Source organism: Podarcis bocagei (genome assembly GCF_964188305.1).
Source record: "Podarcis bocagei genome assembly, contig: HAP1_SCAFFOLD_44, whole genome shotgun sequence".
Classification (NCBI taxonomy): Eukaryota; Metazoa; Chordata; class Lepidosauria; order Squamata; family Lacertidae; genus Podarcis; species Podarcis bocagei.
In genome coordinates, this window is record NW_027670336.1 from 484,203 (window position 1) to 507,947 (window position 23,745).

Sequence of the window (23,745 nt, forward strand, 5' to 3'; positions counted from 1 at the left end):
GGATCTATTCCAGGGATGGGTAATCTCAGCCCCAAGAGACAGCGCCCCTCCTTCCCCAGGCCTCTCTGTATGGCCCTTGAGACTCTTTCTAGGCCATACCCAGGTCACACCAAATTTGTATCTGCCCCCAAATCCCAGGAGAAATTAAAACATCACTCATTTCCTAGGTCCCAGCTGTGCTAAACGTTTAAAGCAGTATTATATCATTTAAAACAATCACAGTTTCTCTCCCCAGGAATCCAAGGAAATGCAGTTTTTTAAAAAAGATATTTATTAAAATTTATTAATAATTTTATTATTTAATATAATTTATTTTCAAAACAACAAAGGAAATGTAGTTTGTTCAGAGGTGGGGACAGCCGTCTACATTAATGCTTGGATGCTGTGCGCCATTTTGATTCAAGGTGGCAGAACGAAACATCACTTTGGCGTGACTTTTCCCGTTTTCTGGGATAGGTTTGGCCACCTCTCGAGATACCATTGCCAACCTTGGGACGAAGGTTTCTAAGATGAGGTATGCATTGATGTTTGAACTCCAGGCGCCATTTGGAATTACCATAGCGTACTGAAACATTTTGGGTGTGACTTCACCCATTTTTTGGCATGAGTTCATACCGCCTCCTGAGATATTGCCACCAAACTTTGCATGAGGGTTCCCAAGTGGGGTGGCAGTGGTTTTTGTTGATGTTTGGATCTGGGCACCAATTAAGAATCCGGAAGGCTGAAATGTGTGTTTCTTGTCACGGAATAGAGCAAATGTGCATTTATTTGTGCCTTACTGAACACAGATAATGACCTGGCCTCCTATTGATATTTATTCCATCAATGTCAAGGGTGGGACCCAACGTTAGTCCTACTCAATAGCAGACTCACTGAAATTAATGGATATGACTAACAGATCCATTCGTTTCAGTGGGTCTGCTCCGATTAGGATTTAACTGGATACAACCCTATAAATATATCTCATCTGAACAGTTACTCCTGAGCAATTTTTACACTTGCGTCAGATTGATGCACAGTTAAAACTTACAGAATTTCTTGCCACAAGGTTATGCCATGAATGCAGACTGCTATATATTTTGGAAAGTTGCTTGTCTGTTCATTAAGCCACCTCTTAAGGTACTGTCACAAATTTGGCACGATGGTTCCTGAGATCAAGAAGCAAGTTTTCTTCCATGTCTGGATACAGCCAGACACCTTTGGAATCACAATGGAGGACTGAACCCTGCACTGATTTCAACCACTGATTTAAAAACTGCACTGATTTTTGTGTGTGTGTGTGTCTTAGAATTCCTGCACAACACGAGGTATGAGGCCCCTAGCAATAAAATTAAATAACGTGGTTTTGGAAGTAGTTGCTACTGCTGAGTTTTCAAGCTGTATTGTGACAATATGACATGACTGCTTCGGTGGTAATGCAAATTATTAGCAACTTACACCACTAGTAGGAGCAGGTTTCTTGCAGATAAGAGGAAGCGGCTAGTGGGTCAGAGAGAAAAACGAAACATTACGTGCAATCATTTAATTGGAGTCAGGAAAAGGAATTATAAAAGATGTCCAAGAATGGATCAAGCCACAGTTAGGAAAGAATGTGAAGAGGAGAGACTTTAGCTTTCTAATCTCTATCTGCTGGAAGTCTTTTTCTTAGAGGTAATGATTGGAGGGAGCGGTTCGGCGGCGCCCAGAGCTGGGACTTTCACCCCTTTCTGTTTCAGCAACTGGTAAAAGTCTAGACGCTCTGTTATTATTTTCTGGAAGACAGATCCACAGAGGAGCTTTCTGTTAGAAATGGAGGCAGCTATTCCATTCCCCCATCCCGCTTCTGCATTGCAGCCACAGTGACAATCTGACTTCCACATGGTTACTTTGACCTGTAAGGACTCTAAAACTTCATTGTCTGTGAGTTCGGCCTGGGGAAACTTGATGCCAGGGGTGCTGTAAGTTGCCTGGATGATTCTGCTCCGAAACCTTTCAAACTTTCAGTGAAAAGAAGGGCGGGGGAATGAAGTGGACAGAGCCTTAGTTCAAAAATTAGAGAATGTCATTCCTTAGAATCAAAGCTAATGCAGTGAGGCAGAGGTCTCTCCCAGGCAACCAGTCTACATTCGTCCTGATACACGTGCACAAAGATCCCGAGTAGGACCATTGCTTATTCTGATTTCTTTGGGAGAAGGTTGAACGACATTGCACCAAGAAGTCCTTATCGCTCACTTTCCAGTGGATATCCCTGTCACTTTCCTTACAGCAAAAGGTCTGGTTTTCCCCCGTTAGTGGGTTTATTGCACAAGAACACCAAATCCACCTGAGTTGCACAATCTGGATTTCCCAGCACGTGACTGAATCGCACCCCTGAAACAGGGACATTCTGGAAGCGGCCAGGATTCTCGGTTACTCATTTGCAAGAGCCATGTTTCATGCCATTTTCAAATTTTTGATTTGTTTCCATCTTTCAAAGAGCACTAGAAACTTCAATTCAGATTTTTATCCATTTCATAGAATCATAGAATCCTAGAGTTGGAAGAGACCACAAGGGCCATCGAGTCCAACCCCCTGCCAAGCAGGAAACACCATCAGAGCACTCCTGACATATGGTTGTCAAGCCTCTGCTTAAAGACCTCCAAAGTAGGAGACTCCACCACACTCCTTGGCAGCAAATTCCACTGTCGAACAGCTCTTACTGTCAGGAAGTTCTTCCTAATGTTTAGGTGGAATCTTCTTTCTTGTAGTTTGGATCCATTGCTCCGTGTCCGCTTCTCTGGAGCAGCAGAAAACAACCTTTCTCCCTCCTCTATGTGACATCCTTTTATATATTTGAACATGGCTATCATATCACCCCTTAACCTCCTCTTCTCCAGGCTAAACATGCCCAGCTCCCTTAGCCGTTGCTCATAAGGCATCGTTTCCAGGCCTTTGACCATTTTGGTTGCCCTCCTCTGGACACGTTCCAGTTTGTCAGTGTCCTTCTTGAACTGTGGTGCCCAGAACTGGACACAGTACTCCAGGTGAGGTCTGACCAGAGCAGAATACAGTGGCACTATTACTTCCCTTGATCTAGATGCTATACTCCTATTGATGCAGCCCAGAATTGCATTGGCTTTTTTAGCTGCCGCGTCACACTGTTGGCTCATGTCAAGTTTGTGGTCAACCAAGACTCCTAGATCCTTTTCACATGTACTGCTCTCAAGCCAGGTGTCCCCCATCTTGTATTTGTGCCTCTCATTTTTTTTGCCCAAGTGCAATACTTTACATTTCTCCCTGTTAAAATTCATCTTGTTTGTTTTTGCCCAGTTCTCTAATCTGTCAAGGTCGTTTTGAAGTGTGATCCTGTCCTCTGGGGTGTTAGCCACCCCTCCCAGTTTGGTGTCATCTGCAAATTTGATCAGGATGCCCTTGAGTCCATCATCCAAGTCGTTGATAAAGATGTTGAATAAGACCGGGCCCAAGACAGAACCCTGTGGCACCCCACTAGTCACTCTTCTCCAGGATGAAGAGGAACCATTGATGAGCACTCTTTGGGTTCGGTCAGTCATCCAGTTACAAATCCACTGAGTGGTAGCATAGTCAAGACCACATTTTACCAGTTTCTTTACAAGAATATCATGGGGCACCTTGTCAAATGCCTTGCTGAAATCAAGGTAGGCTACATCCACTGCGTTCCCTTCATCTACCAGGCTTGTAATTCTGTCAAAAAACGAGATCAGGTTAGTCTGACATGACTTATTTTTCAGAAATCCATGCTGACTATTGGTGATCACAGCATTCCTTTCTAGGTGCGCACAGACTGTTTGCTTAATGATCTGCTCCAGAATCTTCCCTGGTATTGATGTCAGACTGACTGGGCGGTAATTATTTGGGTCCTCTCTTTTCCCCTTTTTGAAAATAGGGACAACATTTGCCCTCCTCCAGTCTGCCGGGACTTCGCCTGTTCTCCAGGAATTCTCAAAGATGACTGCCAGTGGTTCTGAGATCACATCTGCCAGTTCTTTTAATACTCTTGGATGCAGTTCATCTGGCCCTGGAGACTTGAATACATCTAAACTGGCCAAGTATTCTTGTACTATCTCCTTAGTTATTCTGGGCTGTGTTTCCTTTGCTGAATCATTTGCTCCAAATTCTTCAGGTCGGGCATTGTTTTCCTTATCGGAGAAGACTGAGGCAAAGAAGGCATTGAGGAGTTCAGCCCTTTCTGTGTCCCCTGTTTGCATTTCACCATCTTCTCCTCTGAGTGACCCCACTGTTTCTTTGCTCTTCCTTTTGCTACGAACATACCCATAGAAGCCTTTTTTGTTGCTTTTAACCTCTCTAGCAAGCCTGAGTTCATTCTGTGCTTTAGCTTTTCTGACTTTGTGTCTACACGTGCTGGCTATTTGTTTGAATTCCTCTTTGGTGGTTTCCCCCCTTTTCCATTTTTTGTACACATCCTTTTTTAATCTTAACTCAGTTAAAAGTTCTTTAGATAGCCACCCTGGCTTCTTTAGGCACCTTCCATGTTTCCCTCTCATTGGTATTGCCTGACGTTGTGCTTTTACTATCTCCCTCTTAACAAACTCCCAGCCATCATGAACTCCCTTTCCTTTTAGTATTGCTGTCCATGGGATCTCACCCAGCACTTCCCTAAGTTTTATGAAGTCGGCTTTCTTAAAGTCAAGAAATTGAGTCCTAGTATGCTTGGCTGCTCCTTTCCGCTGTATAGTAAACTTCAGAAGAGCATGATCATCGCGCCTAATGATCCTTCCACATCTACCCCACTAACCAGGTCATCAACATTGGTTAGGACCAGATCTAAAATGGCTGTTCCTCTTGTTGCTTCTCCCACTTTCTGGACAATGAAGTTGTCTGCAAGGCCAGTGAGGAATCTGTTTGACCTTATGCTCTTGGCTGAGTTTGACGTCCAACAAACATCCGGGTAATTGAAGTCCCCCATTACTACTATCTCCCTTCCTTTTGCATGCTTGGCCATCTGTTCCAGGAAGGCATCATCTATGTCCTCCGCTTGGCTTGGGGATCTATAGTAAACTCCCACAATGAGGTCTCTGTTATTCTTCTCTCCCTTAATTTTGACCCAAATGCTCTCACTTTGGCTTTGATGTTCTAAATCTTGGATCTCTTCACAGGTATACACATCCCTGACATATAACGCCACTCCTCCTCCTTTCTTGTCTGGTCTGTTTCTCTGAAATAGATTGTATCCCCCCATTATTACATTCCAATCGTGGGACTTATCCCACCAGGTTTCAGTGATGCCTATTTTGTCATATTTAGTTTGCTGTACCAAGAGCTCAAGCTCATCTTGTTTATTTCCCATGCTTTGCGCATTAGTGTACAGACATTGAAGTCCATTAATCATTCCCCCGTGTCTCTTATTTAAGGATTTTTTCCTCCCACCACTAGGTCTGCGTGCTGTTTGCTCCATTTGGTCTATGACATTTGGATGATCATCTTCATCAATTGATAGGCTCCTACCTTCAGGAGCACTGTCTCCCTCCCCCACATTAGTCAGTTTAAAGCCCTCCTGATGAGGTTTCTGAGATTTTTGGCAAAAACATTTCTCCCAACTGTTGTGAGGTGCAGCCCATCGCTTGCCAGAAGTCCATCTTCAAGAAACTGCAGTCCGTGATCTAAGAATCCAAACCGTTCCTGTTTACACCATCTGCGAAGCCAGCTGTTCACTTCCACTATTTTCCCCTCTCTCCCTGGGCCACGTCGTTCAACTGGGAGGAGAGATGAGATGACAATTTGTGCATTTGGTTGCTTCAATTTCCTGCCGAGAGCCTCGTAGTCTCTTTTGATCTTCTGGAGGCTATTGCTTGCAGTGTCATTGGTTCCCACATGAACCAAGAGGAAGGGGTATTTGTCAGTGGGTTTTATGATTCCTTGCAGTCGTTCAGTTACATCTTGGATCTTAGCCCCGGGGAGACAGCACACTTCCCGAGACATCTTGTCAGGCCCACAAATCACTGCTTCTGTTCCCCTCAGTAGGGAATCCCCTATCACCACTACACGCCTCCTCTTAGGTTTGGTCGGGGTTCTTCCATGAGCTGTCCGTTCCAAGGTCGCCTGCACATTCCCTGAGGACTGACTTTTTTTAAAATAGCATGGCTTACCCCAAGGAACTCTGGGAAGCAAAAGAGGGCAAAATGGGGTACAGCCCCACAATAAGCAGCTCACACCCCCCCCACCTGCCTGCCTTCTTGCTTACATCCAGCCCTGTGGATGGCCCTGGCTGTCCAATTCCTTCTCCTTAGCCCTAGCGTTGCCCTTGTGTTGCAAAAAGGAGGATGCAGTCAAAACTAGATCTGGCTCTGCTTGTCACTGGCAGTGGCTGCAGCTGTCGCTGGCTCTGGTGCCACGTCCTGCCTCCCCACCAGCTCCAATGGGCACCAACCACCAGACTCTGGGAGCTGCCGTTTTGCAGACCGACAGAATTCAGTTCTGTTCCTGAGGTACTAGTGAAAATACTTTGGGCCTGTGTGTAGACATAAACGTACATTCATAACGTTACATGCGCATATGCATGTAAGCATGCAAGCATGCATTCAACAGAGAAGGTCATGGGTTCAATCCCTGGCAGGTTGCACTGGGCACAAAACTCCTGGAGAGCCTCTGCCAGTCAACATAAACCAGGGTTTCCCAAACTTGGGTCTCCAGCTGTTTTTGGACAACAGCTCCCATCATATCTAGCTAGCAGGACCAGTGGTCAGAGATGATGGGGACTGTAGTTCAAAAACAGCTGGAGATCCAAGTTTGGGAAGCCCTGGTGTAGACAATACTCAGCTAGATGGACCAACAGCCTTTGTTTTAACTGAGTTTAGTAGCATATTTTTGCACTGCTGTGGTGAAGGGTTGATAAGAAATGCAAATGGTCATAACGGTAATAACAAGGACATCATAGCAATAACAGGGGTGGTAGTAGTGGTTGAAGAAGCCCTGCGATCTGTGGAGAAGATTACCCTGGCACTGATGGTCACCAGAGTGACTCTGGTTTGCACCTCTGCCCGCTGCAAGATCTCCAGCTGCCTCTGCAGCTCCTTCTGCCGGCTCCGCTGGTTCCCAACATGGTGCTGATTCAGGAACAGCTCGGCCTGGAGCCGGTTGACGTTGCTCTGCAAGTCATCAATCATCTGGCTCTTGTCAGTTAGTTTAGATTCCAGATCAGCGAGGTCCTGCGTGGCAGGAGAGGAGAAAGATAGAACTGGTAACTAAGAGTAAGGAGGGAGGTTTTGATTTGGTCTGCTTTCTAATGGGAAACTACCTAATTTGCAGTTCCCGGACTAATAAACAAACCGAAACGCAGCTATCCTTTGAAAATCCACACTGCGCCAAATTTTTCTCCAGCCAAACACTGTGTGCAACAATAATTGAAATGTGAGAGGAGAGTGCAAAATGGCTGCTGTGGGGGCACGGCATCTCAGAAGATGGCTGCTGTCGTGGGACAGCTTGGGCCAATCATTATCTCTCAGTCTAACCCAGTGTTTCCCAACCGGTGTTCCGCGGCACACGAGTGTGCCGTGAGACATCGGCTGGTGTGCCGCGAGATGCCTGGAGGGAGGCGGGCGAGTCGGGCGGCGAGAGGCGGGGCGGCGGCGGCGAGGAGAGGCCGCGCCTCCTGCTGCTGCCTGGCGCTCCTCCTCGCAGCCGGCAGCGCTGCCTGGGCGCCTCCGCGCGACTCTGCCTCGCTGGGTTTGGTCTCCCAGCAGAGACGGGTCACACGCACCCCTCCCTCCCTCCCTCAGCCTGCGCGGAGGGAGAGCCAGAGAGAGGCATCGCTCCTGCGCGGCGGGAGAGGGAGCAGCCGGAGCGATGCCCCAAACGAAGGCATGGGACCGGAGGGGAAATCCTCTCCGAGGAGGATTGAGCGCAGCTGAGAGAAGCCTTTCGAGGAGCTGCCGTGTCCCCTGGAAACCCCCTTCCCAGCTCTGCCTGCCTGCCTGCCCAAAGCTTGGAGGTTCCCCGGCAAGGGGGAGGGGAAAAACTTTCACTTTTGTGCGTCCCTCCCGGCGTGACGCTGCGCGCTGACGTCACGGGGCGGGGCTTTAATGGTGGTGTGCCGCGAGATTTTTTTTCAGCAAACAGGTGTGCCGTTGCCCAAAAACGTTTGGGAAACACTGGTCTAACCTACCTCAAAGGTAGGAAAAAAGTGGAGAGAGGGAGACACGTATACAGCACCTTGGAGGACAAGTGGGGTAGAAATGTAGTAATTCATAAAGCAAAAAACAAAACAGAATAATGGCTTGAATGTAAGAGAGGCTGAGGCTGTAGAAACAGGAATGGCGCACGAAAAGCTCAGTCTCTTTTGCAGGTGCCTTAGGAATTACAGGCAAGCACACTGGTGCCCATGGGCACCACATTGGAGACCCACAATTAGAACTTAGGAACCTGCTTTGTGGATTCAGTTTGCATTTAGTGGCAAAGCCACCTGATTTGCACTTTCTGCAACAAGAAATGAACTGAAGCACAGTCCAGCCACTGAAATTCACACTTCCCCAAATTTTCCAGTGCAGTTCCCCAGACAGGTAAGGTGTGGGGGGAAATGCATACGCTAGGGTGCAGCGCACCTGCAAATGCATATATATGGGGAAATATAATTTTAAAATGCCTCAAATTAGAGGAAAATGCATGCAACAATGGACATATTAGGAGAAATTCAAATGGAAATGCTGAGGAAGTTCATGAGGACTCCCCGCCATCCCCGACACACACAAAAAATGCAAACTGATGTGGAAATGTGGAGAAGACCGGAAAAAATGAGAGAAACCAAAACTGAGATATTCGCCCTCCCTACTGGCAGGGAGCAGCAACTCACCTGCCTGAGACTGTAATTCTCTCTCTCGATGGAGCCCATCATTTCTTCGTGCTTCCTCTCCTCTCTCAAGTTGCTAAACTAAAATAAAAAGGCAAGCATGAGAAAGGGCTCCCTTGAGTATGTTCACGGCCCGGCGGAAATCCCAGCTGGAAGGTACAGCCCGTAAGAAGACAGGAAGCAGCTTCCTTAGACTCAGCCAGAGCACAGCTGCATCTAACTCAGTATTGCCTTGATGACTTCAACTGCAGAATTCGCTCCCACAGGAGGTAGCGATGGCTGCCAACCAATTATTTAGGGTTAGACTAATTCATGGAGAAGGCTGTCAATGGATCCTAGCCACAATGGCCATGCTCTGCCTCTGTAGTTGGGAGGCAGGAATGCTACTGGAAGACCAGTTGCTGGAAACCACAGGAGGGAAGGAGTGCTCTGGTGGTTTGGGCCCCTGGGAGAACAGGATGCTGGACAAAATGGACCACCGGCCTGATGCAAGAGCAGGGCCCTTGGGACGTCCCTAGGTCTACTCCCATCTGCCAGCAGCTCTGCAGGATCTCGGGCTGGGGACCTTTCCAGCACTGCCTGGAGATGCTGGGGATGGAACCCAGGAGAATTCTGCTTGCCAAGCGGATGCTCTGCCACTAAGCCATGGCAACTTCCTCCAAGTGCCACGTGAACCTCCAGCCAGCCACAGACCTGCCATCTCACCATCAGGCCATGAAGATCTTAGCAGCAAACCTGCTAGAAACATGTAGAGGGAGCAATCCATTCTCTCAGCCCTCTCAGGGACCTAGGAAGTGATCTTATGCTGAGTCCAACTAGCTCAGGATTGGCTGCATGAATGCCAGTGGCTGCCCAGGGTTTCAGAGAGGAGGCTGTTCCAAATCCTTATCTGGAGATAGCGGGGATTGAACTGGATACCTTCTCTTTCTCCAGTTAATTTTTATCTATTTTTACAAATCCATAATTGTCAGGGCTGCCACTCAGTCCCAGCTCACATAGGACCACGTTAGCCAGCGTTCAGGTTAAAAGAGTCTTTATTGGATTACAGGTTCCATTTCCAAACTGCAATGTGCAGCCCTACTTCTTCTAGGTCAGACCGGCGAAGACCCGTCTGAGTCTCCGCCTCTAGCACACCAGCTTAATACCCTAGCCTTGCTCCACCTCCTGCGCCTTTCCTTCCGTCTCTGGGTCCTTCTGCCCCCCGGGGTCTCTTCTTTCCTACTCTCTTCTGACGCGGACCCCCCTGACCCTTCCGCCTCCTTGCGGCGGGCTTTGGGACCTGGCTCACTCTCTGGGCTGCTTACTGCGCCAGCTTCCGCTACATTTGAACTTGGGGCGCGCGCCCAACTCTCAACCTTCCTCTTGATCGTTTCGTCGCTCCCCGAGGTGGGCGTGACTACTCCTGACTCATGCCCTCCCTCCTTCTGAAAGCCTCCGGAACCCGATATCTGGTCCCCTTTCTCCCCGCTGCTCCCGGCTGGGTACGTGGGTCCCGATCTCCAACTGCTGCTCTCTGATCCCTCTCTGGACCCTTCTTCCTGGGGTGTCCCCCTGTTTCCCCCCCTTGCTCTGACCGCTGGCGCTCCCTTCTGGGAATCCTCGGACTCACTGGATAAGCTCGGCGATCTCGGTTCGTCATCCCCACTCATCTTTCCTTCGTATTCCTCCCCCTCGCTCTCTGTCTCCTCCCTTCTCTGCGTCTCTGCTCCTGAACCCCTGACAATAATGAATTAAACAACTTTAAAACAGTGGTACCTCGGGTTACAGATGCTTCAGGTTACAGACTCTGCTAACTCAGAAATAGTACCTCGGGTTAAGAACTTTGCTTCAGGATAAGAACAGAAATTGCGCAGCAGCAGTGGGAGGCCCCATTAGCTAAAGTGGTACCTCAGGTTAAGAACAGTTTCAGGTTAAGAACTGACCTCCAGAACGAATTAAGTTCATAACCCGAGGTATCACTGTACAACTTTTTAAAAAATAAATAAATAATGGCTTCCCAGATGTACCAATAATTAACCCTTATTGCTGCTTATATTTCATAATTATCTCTAATTCACAATTTCCCCCTTTTGTACTTGTCCATTCATTTGTCAATTCCTGCTTGTACACTAGTTAACATTTCCAATGTTATGAAGTGAGGATTGGGTTAATCCACATTAACCCATTAATTATTATTTCTGAAACAAAACCTTCATTTCCCTCCATATGTGTATATAAAAAACTTAATCATTCCCACTCCGTAGTTGTTTTCCATTCGATTCTTAATTTGTAACAAATTCACATCAAATTAATTTGAATTCCCTACATCTTTAAAAGTGTCCTGGAGTGGAGACCTTCCTTACAGAAAGCAGGTGCTCAACCACTGAGAAACGGCCCCCTCCTCACCATCTCATGCATTCAGCTATTTAAGAGCACGCCTTAAAAAATTTAAAGAATTCTCAGCCTTCCCCGCAATCCAAACCCAGCAGAACTGTGTAAACCCCCCAATCAACCTACTTTATTAGACATGGCTTCCAGCTGAGCTCCCCGCTCCCTCAGCTCCTTCTGCAATGATTCTCGTTCTGCGTGAGCTTTCCTGAGCTGGGATGCCTGAAAGGATAGCTGCCTTTGCACGGAAGATATCGCGCCTAGGGAGTCAAAAGAAAAGCCTGTGAATGTGATCGAGACCACCCAGGATGGATCGCCAGAAACTCTCCACTAGCATGAACCCTCTGAATTAACAAGAGAGGGACCTGCAAACCAATGTTGCTGTTTTGTTTTTGCCTTCTTGCAGGCATGCTCTCGTCCAATGGACAACCAATCCCAATCCCAGGAAACTCCATTCCATTCCCTGTGCCCTGGTTTTCTTTTCTTTTTCCAATGGGCTACCATGCCCAATCCCAGGAAACTCTATTCCATTCCCCATTCCCTGGTTTCCTTTTCTTTTTCCAACCAACACTCAGCAATCCATGGTTGCTGGGCACGCTCAGCTCTCATTGGGCTCTTGAGGAGGTCACCCGCTTAGGATTCCAAAATGATTGTTTTGCATTTCAACTAACCTCAGGGTTCCACTGAGCATGCTCACAACTCCCTCTTGTTTCTCAGTGGCCTCACCTTAGTTCCATTTCAATCAGTGCCTACAATCAAAATAAAAAAATAAAAAAATTCCTTCCAGTAGCACCTTAAAGACCAACTAAGTTAGTTCTTGGTATGAGCTTTCGTGTGCATGCACACTTCTTCAGATACTTTCGTGTGCATGCACACGAAAGCTCATACCAAGAACTAACTTAGTTGGTCTTTAAGGTGCTACTGGAAGGAATTTTTTTATTTTTTTATTTTGACTATGGCAGACCAACACGGCTACCTATCTACTACCAGTGCCTACAATGTGAGGTTGCCTCCAGAAGGGGTGACTCTTGGTTCCCCAAGGAAAATATTAGCCAACCCCTTTCCATATATATATATATAACCATCTCAGCTTTCCAAAGTTACCTGTGGCCATGTCATAATCGAATTTCACTTTCTGCAGCTCGTCGTACAGCTTGTCGTTCATCCTCTGGAACTCGAGAAGCTTGCTAAAAAGGAGCTCCTCTTCCGATTCTTTCGTATGCACTTCTTTGTAAGACCCACTTTCCACACGCATCTCTTCCTCGCCCTCCAAGTATAGCTTTTCCTGTATTTCAGACAACTGTGCAGAGAGAGCGCAAAGAAAGACTGGGATGCCATAGTAAGGGCATGGGAGAAAGCCAATTTCGTTCGCGTTTTAACAGGAAACTACCCAATCCGTACTTCTCAAAGCAACATGTGAGCTGGAACACAATTAGCCTTTGAAATCTGCACTTCTCCAAATTTTGTACTGCAGCTCTCCAAGCAAGAAAAGCATGCAAAATATGCACACCCTAAGGAGAAGATTTGTATAGAAATGCATACCTTACTGAAAACAGCATTCAAAAATGCATTATAGTAGGGGAAACTGCACCCCCCCCCAAAAAAGGGTATATTAGGAGAAATCCACACTAAAATACTGGTGAATTCTCATGAGAATTCAGGGGTTGTTGGGGGTTTTTTTCCCTTCAAAAGTGCAAATTGCTGTAGAAATGTGCAGAACCAAATTTACAACTGGAAAATGAGGAAACTGGCCTCTGCTAGGTTCCTCTACTCAAACATTTCCCCTTCCTCCTCCATTTTCCCTGCCTGGATTAGACCTTTTACTCACCAACGAGGCAGAACTTTAGGGCACAGGTCCTGGGACCCCACAGAGGGAGCAGATGGGCCCCCGTTAAACGCAGCAGCAGGTCGGACCACATTTGGAAGTAAGCAAAGTGATGAGGATGACTTAGGCACATAAAACCTTTCTTAAACCAAGCCAGAAGCTTGCTCCACTTTGTTCAGCATTGTCTACATGGACTGGCAGCACCTCAAGAGGGTGACCTGGAGACACTGGGGATTGAACCTTCTAAAGGAGTAGGGTCCTTAAGACCAGAGTCTAAAACCACCTAACTTCACCACTGCTGATTCTGACCCTGATAAGGAGGGTGCCAGCCAGGTCAGTTTGGACACTAGAGAATGAGGTCTTGCTGTGGCCTGGGGGAAAGGCAGGATAGCAAGGGAAAGGGACTCCCAAGGGCCAGGTAGGCAATCGTGGGGGCCACAACTGAACCACAGGTCAAAGGGTGCCCATCTCTAGCTTGGAGAGGGGGCAGGGTTCTGCCCAGCCCCATAGACATTCTGTACTTCTGCAAATCTTTGTGTGTTCCCCATACCTGCAGAAACTTTTCCTCTTTGGTGTGGACGGTGCTGTTTCGGCTCTATGGACACTAGAGCTTGGGAAACGAATTTGCTACAAGTGTAGACAAATTTCTCCCCGACTGGCCTTTGGGCTCACCTCTTTCTCCAGCTGCTCCAGTTCATTCTGATCCTTCAGCAGCGTCTTGCTAAGGCGAGCCATCTTGGAATCCACCTGTTTATCTGTCTGGGCCAGCTCCAATTTCAACCGTTCCAATTCCTGCCGAAATTCTTCCGGGATGCTCTTCTGCTTCATAAGGACCGGCAGAGAGACACCTCGCCTGCGCAGGTTTGGGTCACTCACTTGCACCGTAAGTTTTTCTTCCGGTTCCTTTTAAGGAGAGGGATAAAAGATGCAGAAGGCGGTGAAGCTGGAAACTGAGGGCGCAGCCCTCCAGTAACTTGGGGAAATGCTGCTAGAACTTGCAAGGTTATCTCAGAACTGTTGTAGGAAATACTGGGCACAGAGGATGCAAAGCATAGGAAGCATAGGGACTCTGCCTGCCATGGACTCTGGCTGTGCCTGCCACTGGCTTTGGCGCCACCTACTGTTGGCCTCCAGGCCTACCAATCCCTATAGGCACCAGCCACCACTGAGGGCGAATCCACCAAGCATATCTCCAAGCATTTGCCATTAGCACAGAGGCTGTGCATTCACTTGCCCTGCTCTCCCTTTAGTTGGATTGCAAAGTAAGAGCCCCTGGCACATATAGAGGCTTACAGAATTACACACAGACAGCCAATGTAGTGTCGTGTGGTTCGGGATCCTTCTTTTCATAGAACTGCAGAGTTGCAAGGGACCTCGTGAGTCATCTAGTCCAACCCTCCGCAATGCAGGAATCAGAGAATCATAGAATTGTAGGGTTGGAAGGGACCATGGGGATTATCCAGTCCAACACCCTGCAATGAGGTAGCTGCCAGTGGTCCCCCATGGCTCGTATCCACTAGGAGCCTCTCTGTGTTCAGTGCCTTGGATCCCATTTTTGTGGCGCTCCCTTCCGGTTGAGGTCAGGCAGGCCTGTTGAATGTCCAGTGCTTCCTGAATTTTTTCTTTTCCAAAGATTATCTCAGCAGGTTGTTCAAGTGAATGCTGATTTCATAGTTTTAACTCACATTTAGTCTTACTGTATAGCGGTTAAGCGACATGCAAATTGTTGAAATGAAAATTTAAAAAACAGTGGTTCATGTGCCAAACTAGGACCCGGGAGACCCGGGTTCAGATCCCCACTTGGGTGTGAAGCCTGCTAGTTAACCCTGAGCTAGCCTCAGGCTCTCAGCTTAACCTACCACTCAGGGCTGTTGTGAGAGTAAAATGTGGAGCAGGGGAGAACCACGTATACGCCAATCTCAGCTCCTTAGAGGAAAAGCAGGACAGAGAGGCAGTCAATGAATAAAGAGAGAAGAAGGACTGGGCCAACCTTCTGGGCGGGTCTCTCCACTGGGGCGAGCTCACCCCCCTGCTGGGCCTGGTCAGGCTGCTTCTGCATCACTTCCAGCTCCTCCCGGAGGACTGAGATCACGTCATCCTTGCGGACGAGTTCCACTTCCATCTTTTGCAAAGTTGTATCCAGGGGTCCTCAAACCATGTCCCGTGGGCCGCCCGCTCAGTCAGTCCCCGTGACGTAAACGCCACTGGCGTGATGGCGGCTCTACTAATGAAAGCCCAGGGGTTTTACCTGGAGACGGGGAAGTGTTGTCTTTTGGCTTGAAGAGAGGAGTTGAGGTTCCTTGCGTATACTTTAAAGGTGGGAGAAGGAAGTAGAGTCCTATTTCTGTGAGTGGCACAGCGATCTTTCCACTCCTGTGGTTTACATGCTCTGAAAGTTGGGATCTGTTTTGATATTTAAATTTTAAAAGGGTGGAGTGGAACCGAATATTGACCATCTTGTTAGCCTCGGGAAGGGGTCAGCATCCTTTTTCAGCCGTGGGCCGGTCCACCGTCCCTCAGACCAAGGAGCGTCTCCATCCCCATCGTCCAGCCTGGACACTGAGGTCCAGCTCAGAGAGCCTTCTGGAGGTTCCCTCATTGCAAGAAGCGAGGTTACAGGGAACCAGGCAGAGGGCCTTCTCGGTAGTGGCTCCTGCCCTGTGGGACAGCCTCCCATCAGATGTGAAGGAAATAAGCAGCTATCTTCTCTTTAAAAGACATCTGAAGGCAGCCCTGTTCAAGTTTTTAATATTTAACGCTGTCCTGCTTTTAACACTTGACTGGGAGCAGCCCAGAGTGGCTGGGGAAACTCAGCCAGATGTGCAGGGTATAAATAATAAATTATTATTATTATTATTATTATTATTATTATTATTATTATTATTATTATTATTATTATTATTATTATTATTAGAACCAGGCTATAGGGGGGGGGGGAATGAATGAATTCCTATGCCCCACAAATAACCCAGAGAGGCATTTTAAATAAAAGGACACATTCTACTCATGTAAAAACACACTGATTCCCGAATTGTCCGCAGGCCGGATTGAGAAGACGATTGGGCCGCATCTGGCCCCCAGGCCTTAGTTTGCCTACCCCAGGCCTGGGGAGCCACATTCTGGTTGAAGGAGACCAGGATTGGCCCCCAAGGCCTGGGGTGTCCCTCCTCCCCTGCAGTAGGACTTGGAATCCAGGAGAAAACACTTGGAATAGCCTTGCCAGGTGCTCAGGGAGGGACTCACCTGTCCCCATGTCCTTCTCTTTGCAGATGTGCTGCGGTTGCACATCCATCCCCCAGAGGTGAGTATTGGAGAGAACCAGAGCAGGGACTCAGACCTGCCCTCCTTGCCCCCCACTCTGCCCTCTCGGAGGTGGAGAAGCCCTCCCTTCGTGAGGAACTGACTTTTGTCTTTCAGCTGCTGGAGGAAGATCAGCTGTACCTGTCGGAGGTGATTCACAACTGCCAGGCAGCTCAGCTCAGGGGGCTCCGAACTCTGAAGTGCTCCAAGCAAGAGACGGCCAAAGCCATCCTGGTGAGTGATGGGTGGTGTGGGGGACCCCCATGGGGAAGTGGGGAGGGAGGGGCTTTGGGGGAGGGGTTGTCCATCTGCCGGACAGGAGGACCCTACTGGCCTAGGTTCACGTATCCCGTTTGAAAGGGGAATCATCTGAGGGACTTCCTGTGGAAATCTGGGTCAGGAATGCTGTTCCCGGAATTGACAAACACACAAGACGTAACCGGCTGTGAATTCACATAAACAATACTCTTCTATACATTCTTATCACAATATCAAAGGTTTATCTTGCACATAAACAACACATAAAGTGCAATAATATAGACGGAAGTCCCCAGTAAATCAGTTCATTCGAAAGGCCAAATGTCTGCTAGTTTCTGTTCCACATACATTCATAAAGTCCAAATTGGAGCCTATTACAGTTCCACAGTCTTGACAAGGATTTCCGGAATAATGCCTTGTTTCGCTCTCATGGGCTTCATCAGTTGTACATATTCTAAGTAATATAAATGAATATAATGTCGTAATTCAACATATTTTAACAAATTAACAAACCTGTGTATGGATAAAGTTTGTTTTGCATTTGTTGTTTTAAAGGGGTCACTTAAAGAAGAAAACCTTACAGCTGCTCATTGCTGTCACCTGTAGCTAAAATCAATGCTGCGCCTGTCTATATACATTGTAAGACTTGTTGTTCATGGAAGAAACCACTATGCTATAAGTTCTATTATCTTGATACTTCATATATGGTATGTACTTTTATAGCACAATTGTTTTTATAATTTTAATTTGTTAAATGATCTAGTGGTCGATCCACAACTCTGGTCACTGCTCCCTGAGAAAAGCTCAAGAACTCTGGGCGAAGACAATGGGTAGATCACTGGCAGGATTCTTATTACTGGGAGTAGATCTCAGTCTCTTGGAAGTTCTGGCATTGTGGCTAGTTCTAGGTACAAGCACAACTTTAATTGCCATTCATCTTTTGTTGATATTAACTCATTTTCCAGTATTTTGCTATTAACATCCTAGGTGCTGTTGTCGTGTAAAGAAACACACTTTTATTTTCATTTGGTATGCTTATTGTTAGAATATCAAATAGGAAAGCTTTGGTTTTCTTTAAAATAAATAGCATTTACTTTATTTTATTTTATTTTACCTTTGGGGACATGTCCACCACATGTGGAATAAGGTTCCCTCATTTTGTCTGCATCTCCAACATTTATTGCTGATATTTATTTATTTTGACTGATTTGGATGGGGTCAGGTACCATCTAAAAATCAGATGGCATAATTTTTCATAATTTCCCCCATTTTCCATCTTCATTGGATAGCCACAATCGTGTGCCCATTTCACCATCACCTCCTTCACCTCCTAGTCCTTAAAGTTCCAGTCCAGTAACAATCTGTGTGGTTTTGATAATATCTTTGTATTATTTAATAATATTATTAAAAAACAACAACAACCCGCTGTTGTTCTGTCAAGTCCATTTATTTTTTGTCTGGAAAAAATTGTTTAGCTGGTAATCTATCTTTTTTACTTTTGTTTTCCTTTTATATTTTTTCTTTTTTGTATTTTTAGCATATAATAACAGTCGTAATTATATGGAAATGTGATAATAATATTGAAATGAATAAAATGCTTAACTCGCCAATATTTTTATTGTTCGCGGCTTCCCAAGAAAACTCAAGGAGATTCTCCCCTTTTTGGCTTTTACCTCTTACCTTTATAACTGTGTCTTTACACCCCAAAAGTCCTGCCCCACCCTCCCGCTTACAGGATATCCCTTCTACAGATGTCAACGCAGACCCAACGATGGAAAACCCTCAGCCCAATTCCTTGTGACCACAAGACTATTTATTACCTGCAGCAGCAACAACAACAGACACCAGAGTGGCCACAGCTATCTCTTTCCTAAGGATATAGACTGACAGGGAGGGGGCTGACAAAGGGGGGAAAGTTGAATTGCAAGCACATTCTCTCACCTTTGAAACCTCAAGACTCTGGGCCCCAGGATTGAAAAGATATGTAAAAGATCACGATTGCCTCAAGATATGCAACTGATATTTATGGTAATTAGTATGTTGGGTGTTGGGTGATATTATGTAGGAATGCTAACATGTGTCTGACAGTATGTTATTTCCACAAAGGGGGGACCCATTTTTTTGTGTATAATAGCTTTTATGTTCAATGTATAGTGTCTTATTGCCTAAACCCCAATGGAGGATTCTCATGCATTTTAAGCTTTCTAATAGATCAGGCTATTGCACTGTCCAGTATTTAGATCAATTTATGACCACATTTCCTTGTTCTGCCTGGCACTCTGCATTGTGCCAAACTTCTCTATCCATTTTTAAATGGTTTGAAATTCACTTCACCAAGAAAAAGCTTCAGGGTACATTAAACATTAAAAAGGGGGGAATTATAATAATTTTTAGGTCTCATTCATATATATATATATATATATATATATATATATATATATATATATATGCTTTCGTAGGTTTTCACGGGTACAGGAATGCAGGTTTTGGTGTCTTCGGGTGTCTTCCCGTGTAAGAGTTGGGGTGTCTAGGCGACGTTTCGACGAGGTCTCACTCGTCATCTTCAGGCTGGTGCTTTCGGCTTCTTGTTACTGGAACAGAGCAGGATCTCAGTGTTTGAGTTCCTATAAATACTGTTGAGGGGGTGTGGTGTATAGCCTCCAACGTTCTGGGCAGAGAGGAAGTTCCCAGGTTAGGTGCCTTTTCTTCTTTTGTTCATTAATTACTTGAGGGATATCTTGAGTGATTTCTTGAGTGATATTTTGAGTACCACTTGGGAGGGTGATTAGGTGTGGATTAGTTGCTAAAGCTTTTGTGACTTGACCTCTTGAGCTTGTGAAGAGTTTTTCTGAGAAGATGGCTGTACTGCACTTAGTTGTGCTCTGGCTTGGCTTCGTGTATAGGGGCGAGCTGTGGTTTTGTGCCCTGTGCCAGCCAGATCTGTGTAGGGATTGCAGGGGGGTGCAGCATCCGGAGGTGCCACTATGGTTTGGCTACTGGATGGTGTCTGTAATTTATCTGTGGAGAGGGTCTGGGTTTGGGTCTGGTGTGGTTGATTGGAGATGGCGTTCTGTGTGCCTCTGGTTCTGGTGTCGGTTTTTGTGGGGAGGGCTAATTTCCAGATGTCTGGCAGGCGGGACGTGTCGTCACGCTTGTTCATGTTGTGAGGGTGTTTCTCTATCTCGATGGCTTCCATGATTATTCTCTTGTGGTGATGTTCCATGTTAAAGAGCAATTTGGAATCTGCAAAATTAATTTTGTGTCCTGTTTCTTTCATGTGTTGGTAAAGAGAGGAAGTTTTTTCTTCTTTTTTGACGGCATTCTTGTGTTCTGCGATACGTGCATTTATTCGTCTGTTTGTTTGTCCAATGTACGTGGCTGGGCAGACTTTGCAGGGTATTTCATAGACCCCTTGGTTTTCTAACTAATCACCCTCCCAAGTGGTACTCAAAATATCACTCAAGAAATCACTCAAGATATCCCTCAAGTAATTAATGAACAAAAGAAGAAAAGGCACCTAACCTGGGAACTTCCTCTCTGCCCAGAACGTTGGAGGCTATACACCACACCCCCTCAACAGTATTTATAGGAACTCAAACACTGAGATCCTGCTCTGTTCCAGTAACAAGAAGCCGAAAGCACCAGCCTGAAGATGACGAGTGAGACCTCGTCGAAACGTCGCCTAGACACCCCAACTCTTACACGGGAAGACACCCGAAGACACCAAAACCTGCATATATATATATATATATATATATATATATATATATATATATATATATATGTTGTTGTTGTTTAGTCGTTTAGTCGTGTCCACCTCTTTGTGACCCCATTGTACCAAGCAAACACATATAGAAATATATAAACCACATGTCCAAAACGCAGAGGAAAAGTCCTAAAGTCATGTTGACTCTTTCAGTCACCTCCAATATTTCTCTACAAGGTCGAAGGAAATGCAGAAACCACCCCATTGTCTCTGTCCATGCAAATCCTGCCTTAAGGGCACATTTAAGGTGTGAATAGGGTGAGCCTGTGACCTGGCTCAGGAATGAAGTACTATCATTACAAAAGAATGGCCAGGCTCCCCAGGTAATCCAGTCAAGTGACCTGGCACACAAGGTAAAAACAACACACTCTGATTTCTGTTGTAGGCAGCCTTTTCTGTGATGTAGGAATGATGTATCGGGGGGGGGTGTCCTTGGGCTACACCCCTTCTATGATGTATGTATGATGTTTCTAGGGGAGGTCTTGGACTCCGGGGCGGACAATTTAAAATGTCTATACAGTGGTACCCCGCAAGACGAACGCCTCGCGAGACGAAAAACTCGCAAAACGAAAGGTTTTTTCGTTTTCGAGTTGCCTCGCAAGACGAATTTCCCTATGGGCTTGCTTCGCAAAACGAAGCTTGCCCCGGGGACAGCGGGTCTTCTCTTTTGAAGCAAGGGGCTGCGGGGAGATCGCTTCTCCCGGTGCTCCGAAGCCGGGCGGGGGGGAGGGAACACCTTCTGAAGGCAGGCGGGGGGGCGAAAGTCTTTGCTCCCCCCTGCCTGCCTGTCCCGGAGGGCTTTTGAAGGCAGGCGGGGGGAGCAAAGACTTTCGCCCCCCGCCCCGCCTTCAGAAGAGGTCCAGGACCTCTTCTGAAGGCTGGCGGGGGGCAAAAGTCTTTGTCCCCCCTGCCTGCCTTCCCAGGGGCTTTTTAATCGCCCCGGACAGCGGAGAAGTCCTCCGCTGTCCCGGGGCGATTTTAAAATGCCACCCGCCAGCATTTTAAGATCGCCCGGACAGCGGAGAAGTCCTCCGCTGTCCCAGGGTTTTTTTAAATGCTGGGGGTGGGAAGAAAAGCCCTTGTCCCCCCCCCCCAGCCTTCAGAAGAGGTCCGGTGACAGAGTGTCCCCGGACCTGGTCTGAAGGCGGTTTCCCTAGGAACGCATTAATTGATTTTCAATGCATTCCTATGGGAAACCGTGCATCGCAAGACGAAAAAACTGCAAGACGAAGAGACTTGCGGAACGAATTAATTTCGTCTTGCGAGGCACCACTGTATAAGGGCTTGCATGCATGGCTCGGGGTCCTCCTCCTCTCTCCTGCGTGTGGGGGAGCACCCTCTTACAACAGTTAATAAAGATCAGGCTTACTAGCTGCTCTGCTTCTCAATATTCTCTGGTTGGTCTCTGCTATTTTCTTCTACCGATAGAGAACCTACAAAAGGACTCTGTATGGGCTCTTGGGTACCTCATAAGCAAAAAGGGCTTTTTTACTTCTATCACCTAAAATCATGTGTGGTGTGTTAGCAATTCACTCCTCCCGTTGCTGGATATGTGGCTAGTATGTCACATGCCCCTGTTTACTTTCCTGGGCTTGGAAAGTGTAAGAACGGAAGTCAGTCTTATCTCTTCTGCTCTGCTGTGCTTTTGCACTGTTCTTTGTCTCCCTGTCTGTTGCTGAAGAAGAGAGAGGACGCCATTATGATCAGTTTGGTGTTGTCTGCAAATGTGATGAGCATCCCCTCAGTTCCTTCATCCATGTCATTTATCAAGACGTTGAACAACAACGGGCCCAGGACAGAACCCTGCAGCACTCCTCTGGTCACTTTTCCCCAGGATGAGGAGGAACCATGAAGGAGTCCTCTTTGGGTTCGGTCAGTCAAATCCACCTAACAGGTACCCCATTCAGCCCACATTTTACCAGCTTCCTCACATAAACATCACAGAGGACTTTGTCAAAAGTCTTACTGAAATTGAGATGCACTACCTCCAAAGCAGTTCCTTATTCAACAAAGTTTGTAACTCCATCCAAAAAAAGAAAAGAATAAAAATGGAGAGATTTCTCTAGCTTGATTTGTTTGTGAGAAAGCCATGCTTTCATCCTGCATGTTTCTTTTGTAAAATTTTCAGAAGAAGTGCAAATAAATTTTAAAAAGAATAAATGAGGATATTGACAAGCTGGAACATGTGCAAAGGAAGGAGATTTATGTATTTTTTTAATTGGGAAACCACTCGACCCAGTGGTGCCGACTCGAATAAAATATTGGTGGGGGGCCAGGTAAGGCCCGCCTTGCACTATCAATCACATGATGCATGCATGCCATTTGAATGGCAATGCCTATAATGGCAGCAATTTTTAAAAAAAGTAATACTTTGAGCCCGTAGTTCACTTTCCCAGCAGCTCCCCTTGCCCCGGAGACACTTCTAGCATTCCATCTCCTCTACCTGTGGCATTGTTCAGCAGTGGGGAAAGTGACCTCTTCACACCGGATGTCCATTTGGTATGGCCCTTTCCAGGTTTTTTCCTGCCTCTTGTGTTTGTCTTTCATTTGTTCTCCTATGTGTGTTCCCAGTAGAAGCCACAATTCTGTGGGTACTCTAGGTGGTGCAGAAAGCACCTAGAAGCTCCCTAGAGGTTGAAGTGCCAATCAAATTTCAGTTTTGCAATCTACAAATTCCAGTTAGCCAACTGAGGGTGTCACAGGACCAGCCTACTTTTCCTTTAAAGCAAACTTGGGTCTCCAGCTGTTTTTGGGCTACAACTCCCATCATCCCTAGCAAGCAGGACCAATGAGGAGGGATGATGGGAACTGTAGTCCGGGAGCTGTTGGGGACCCAGGTTTGGGAAACTTGCTTTAAAGCAACTTTTGTGTTTGTCCTGCAAAGATGGGACCTGTCCACGTTTGTATTTTCTTGTATTTTGTTCTTCTAATGACCTTTGTGCGTTTATTTTTTAATTTTTTAAGAGGGCAAATTGAAAGAGAAATTGTATGGCAAGTTGTGGAAGAATAAAAGGTTGCATTTAAAAAAAACAACACAAAACCTGGGGGGTGGCCTCCTCAATTCCCCCCCCCAAATTTTTTTTATTGATTTTCCAAATTTCTACGAAGAAATGACATTACACAACACAACACACAACAAAAGAGAACACATTAGAATACAAAAGAAAAACATAGAAACAATTATTAATTTCAAAACCCAATTTACCTTACATTGTTAACTGACTTCATCGAGTCCCCCCAACTGAATTTCATTGTATCACCTTGTAACAGTTCTCCAAAATCATATTTCTGATAAAATTATCTCCTATTTACTACCCTCATCTCTTTTATTAGTATTCTAAAACTTCATATTTTACAACACGTTCATATTTTAGTCCTAAGCCTATTTGTTACTTCCAAGTGACTTCTCATTACCATATATAACAATAT

At 46.3% G+C, this 23,745-nt stretch overlaps 2 protein-coding genes and 1 long non-coding RNA gene across 4 annotated transcripts in view; 1 reads left to right on the forward strand and 2 right to left on the reverse strand.

Annotated features, from left to right (window-relative positions):
- The window catches only part of LOC308579472 (uncharacterized protein), a 268,291-nt gene that overhangs the window by 211,370 nt on the left and 33,176 nt on the right, over positions 1–23,745 (reverse strand). The window lies entirely within an intron of this gene.
- LOC308579466 (coiled-coil domain-containing protein 27-like) lies at positions 524–13,174 on the reverse strand (the record flags this gene model as incomplete). Its single annotated transcript, XM_081213998.1, has 7 exons — positions 524–886; positions 1,581–1,976; positions 6,951–7,163; positions 8,804–8,881; positions 11,297–11,427; positions 12,272–12,467; positions 13,142–13,174. 6 exons carry the CDS (start codon positions 13,172–13,174, stop codon positions 1,623–1,625), a joined length of 1,005 nt encoding a protein of 334 aa, XP_081070124.1. The 3' UTR covers positions 524–886; positions 1,581–1,622.
- LOC308579489 overlaps positions 21,480–23,745 on the forward strand; it is a 42,260-nt gene continuing 39,994 nt past the window's right edge. The window contains exon 1 of the long non-coding RNA XR_014004500.1: positions 21,480–22,949. This is a non-coding gene — a long non-coding RNA (uncharacterized lncRNA). The remainder of the gene's footprint in view (positions 22,950–23,745) is intronic.